The 3856-nt window shown below is 39.6% G+C and overlaps 1 protein-coding gene across 1 annotated transcript in view; it reads left to right on the top strand.

Moving 5' to 3' along the window:
• Positions 1 to 3856, top strand: part of LOC106808610 (large neutral amino acids transporter small subunit 1-like) — a 20297-nt gene that overhangs the window by 7012 nt on the left and 9429 nt on the right. The window contains exon 2 of the mRNA XM_014811390.1: positions 1220 to 1345. Within this exon, the coding sequence (XP_014666876.1) occupies positions 1220 to 1345 (126 nt within the window). The remainder of the gene's footprint in view (positions 1 to 1219; positions 1346 to 3856) is intronic.

Raw genomic sequence — 3856 nt, 5'->3', positions numbered from 1 at the left:
TCCGGTATACCGGACCGTACCCAGGGTACGTTCCGGCAGTACCCTGGGGGACATATCAGCGCTACTGAGTACTGACCATGCTAAATTAGCATCAGTACAGTCTACAGACTATTGCTAAACGTAGAGTAATCGTGTTTCAGTGTTCTGTGAGCAGGCTTAGATTGAAATGGCGAGCCACATATCACACCGAGTGGGTATAAAAGTATTGACTTGTCTGAAATTGGATGGTGATCCATTTCTCTAGGGTTGATCCTGCTTTAATTAACATTGCTAGCCTGTCTGGTTGAAGGAGCCGATTGACCTAGCCATAGTGTAGCCCGTGTGACGTTTCATTGATTTTCACACAAATGTGGAAGTGTTGAAACATAAATGTCGCAATCACTGTAAACTTAGGAGTGTAGGAGTGTAAACTTAGGAAACGTAGGAGTGTGGTTTTAATAACCGTAATATTTATTCTATCAGTTGGAATGATACATACGTTCTAGAAGTGTTATAAGTGTGATTGGAATCATACAGAGTTGGAATAAGGAAATAGTGGGCATTCCAAATCATGAATAATCATTTTGTGCCCAGAAGAAACTCTACTTTGTATATGTCGATTTACCGTTGATGGTTTCAATAAATCGGAATATTAGGATATTAAATATAACCTTATATTATAATTATAATAATAATATTTTATTAATAATTTTTAATAATTAAATATTAATATTAATATTATTTAATATTAGGATATTACTTAGTGTTGAAACAAAACTTACCACCAGATTAAACCATTATTTACAACGTTTCTAATTTAAAACAGCAAAAATTTAATTAACTCAAAAACATGTAGAGAGAGCTACTGCAAAATGCAATTTTGGCTTAGGATCACAAAAGCTCTGAATGTAATGAAAATGCATGTTTATGTTCAAATTCTACAACAGGGTGTCAAGAAACATGACTGAATATTTTCATCATAAGAAATAGGCAGGAGTCTCAGTAGCAATTCAGTTTGCCAGCTTTTGTTTTGACCATAATTTCACGTCTATATAACTTCGAGTAAATTGTATAACGTAGGAATTTCTCTAGACATTCTTTTCGAGGTTATATTTGAGCTAGCCTTTGATAGCATTTGTTGTGCAATCACCTACAGATAACTGCAATTGTGAGATGTTTACCTTACCTCTTGGGTTGGTTGCAAAATTTTCTGATCAGTACCTCTGATCTTGCGTTTCAGGTAGCCTGACTTTTATCAACTGTGTCAGTGTGAAATGGGCCACTCGGATTCAGGACTTTTTCACTGGAGCAAAGTTGGTGGCTCTCCTGATGATTATCCTGACAGGAATTGTATGGATCTGCATGGGTGAGTTCATAGGGCCACAATTAAAAAAATATTTGTTTGCCCTCACCCGACCCAGGCTGAAAAGTTTGGGTTGATAGGTAGGCTTTTTAAAATTTTTGTTTGAGGGGGGTCTTTTTACAAATTCAGCGTCGTGTCTAGGCCATCCTTAAAAAATTATATGTTTGCTGTTCTCCGACCGACCCACGAAATTAGCCGTGACCCAAAAGTTTTTACATTTTGGGTTCCATATTTATTTTTTTTATAGTTAAGACTGAAACACAAAGCATGTGTGGCAAACATGAGGACAGACTTAAAAGAACTATTATGCCTCACCAAAAAAAAGACCTACCTACCTACCTACCCACTAAAAAAATCATGGGTCGGGGGACAGCAAACATAGAATTTTTTAAGGATGGCCTTACATGCTCGGGTGCGCCTGTGTGGAGATAACCCCTTCATCGTGGGCCCTTCATGGCTGCCACGGAGTGGCTGTTGGCCTCTAGTCATATATATACCCCATACAGACTGCAAAATTTGTACAGCAAACTAGTCTGTGCAAGGCCCTGGGCCCGTGTTTCACTAACGTCCGCTAAAAGTTATTCGTTAACCTACGAAAGTTGTTAGCGAGCGAAGGCATACCGAACAACTTAACGAATAACTTTAACGATCAACTTTACCGATCAACTTTACCGATCAACTTTACCGAACAACGCGTTTCACTAACGCTTCGCTATGCTCTCGCTATTTAGCGAACAACTTCGCGTCAGCTGGCGGCAACTACAAACACGCGGCGCAGTTGTTGCTAGGTTACGCTAAACATATTGGTTGGCTCGGTGTGCCAGCGCTCGCGACACTTTTGTAAATTATTCTTGACATAGATGCTTTGCTGATTTCTAGTGTATCACTAGCCGTTGCTGAATGCTTCCAGTTGCATAAAATCGCAATGCCGCAAATACTTGCAAAGACGCAGAAATGGCTCGAGATCTCATTGTCCTTGGGCTGAGCTCATCGTCCAGTTGATCTACTAGATTAGCAATGACATGCCTGGGCAATCTATATCTGGCGATAATTTCTGTATCATTGTAGGCATCAAACGGTTGTGTTCTGTCTCTGAAAACTCTTTCTCTTCGTAAATGTCGTCTTTCATTATCTCGATTATAAGCTTGATACAATAAAAAGTTTGCCATGCTTGTCACTATACACTCCGCTGCGTGCAGTTGTGCTCACTGCTAGCAGTTGTGCAGTTGTGCTCACAGTCACATACTATACGCTGCTTGCAGTTGTGATGTCAGCGATAAGAGTTACTCGAAATAAGTGCTAAGTGTTTTAGGTAGGTGCGTGCTAATTGCTGTGTCGCATGGGTGCTATATTCTCGGGGCTTGCTACGGCAGAGTAACAGAGACTACACTTACAAATCTGTGGCATCAATAGCACACACATTACAATATATTATGAACTGTTGAAAGATTACAGTAAAACATATAACATTTTGATATTCTTCCTATTCGACAGGCAGGCGAAACGGAGCCTAAAGTAGATTCCAGGCGCGCGTTTTAGCAGACGAATTGAGAGAGATTGACAAGTCTGCCTGTGTCAGTCTGATTGTGTATCACTATGTGTGTAACAGCACGGGCACGAGCTTGTATTCGCGTGAATAGTGTGCCTATATAGGCACTATCGTTTGTAGTAAAGTTAGGTGCATTTATCTGAAACAACCTCCGCAACATCGCTGCTACAATATACAGCTCACACTGCGCTACATTATGTTTTTATAGGGTTTAAATATCCTTTTATGTGACCCAAACGACGCTATGTGCATGCGTATATAGAAATTTAGCCCGCGTCTGGCCCTGGATTGCGTACACACACAGTTTAGGGCAGGCTTACTTAGTACGGGCTAACTTAGCACGTTCGACCCACCTCCATTTGCGGTGCTAACTAGCGCATATTTAGCCCGGAATAGTGTGTATACACTGCAAAAATTTGCAAATTTGCAGTTTGTACGGGGTAATAGTTGAAGGTCTCATATATGGATTCCCAATGTGCCATCGGTGTTGTTTCTCGTGATAACTTCCTATAATGGCTTTGGAAATATTAAAAAAAGAAGTTTTTGTACCATTATTACTATTAGTATTACCATATATGCGTACGACAGGTATTGTATTGTGTTTTTGAACCATACTCTTCTCATAAAACTCATGTAATGTGGCACAACTCTCAGGCCATTTCCTACTGTACTGTCACCTTTGCTGTATGACCTATCGTTATTGTTCCAGAGGTATAATTGTAGCTCTGTAGTCATGTGAGGGTCTTAAAGAGACAGTAGCCTCTAGGATTTTACTGCATACAACTGTACTTACTGTATAACAAATCGTCTATACCCACACGTATTTGTTACCAGAAAAAGTTGCCACCCTGAAAAAGTTGCGTATTTGACAATTTATTTTGCACGTTACCTGAAACTATATGTCGTTTATAAGATATTACAATCTTTTTGCTTTTAAATGAATAAATAAGAAACACCCTCGGTCT

This window comes from Priapulus caudatus, unplaced genomic scaffold, assembly GCF_000485595.1.
Source record: "Priapulus caudatus unplaced genomic scaffold, Priapulus_caudatus-5.0.1 Scaffold290, whole genome shotgun sequence".
In the NCBI taxonomy this organism is placed as follows: domain Eukaryota; kingdom Metazoa; phylum Priapulida; class Priapulimorpha; order Priapulimorphida; family Priapulidae; genus Priapulus; species Priapulus caudatus.
Note: the sequence above shows the minus strand (reverse complement) of the source record. Positions and strands in the feature narration are given on the sequence as shown.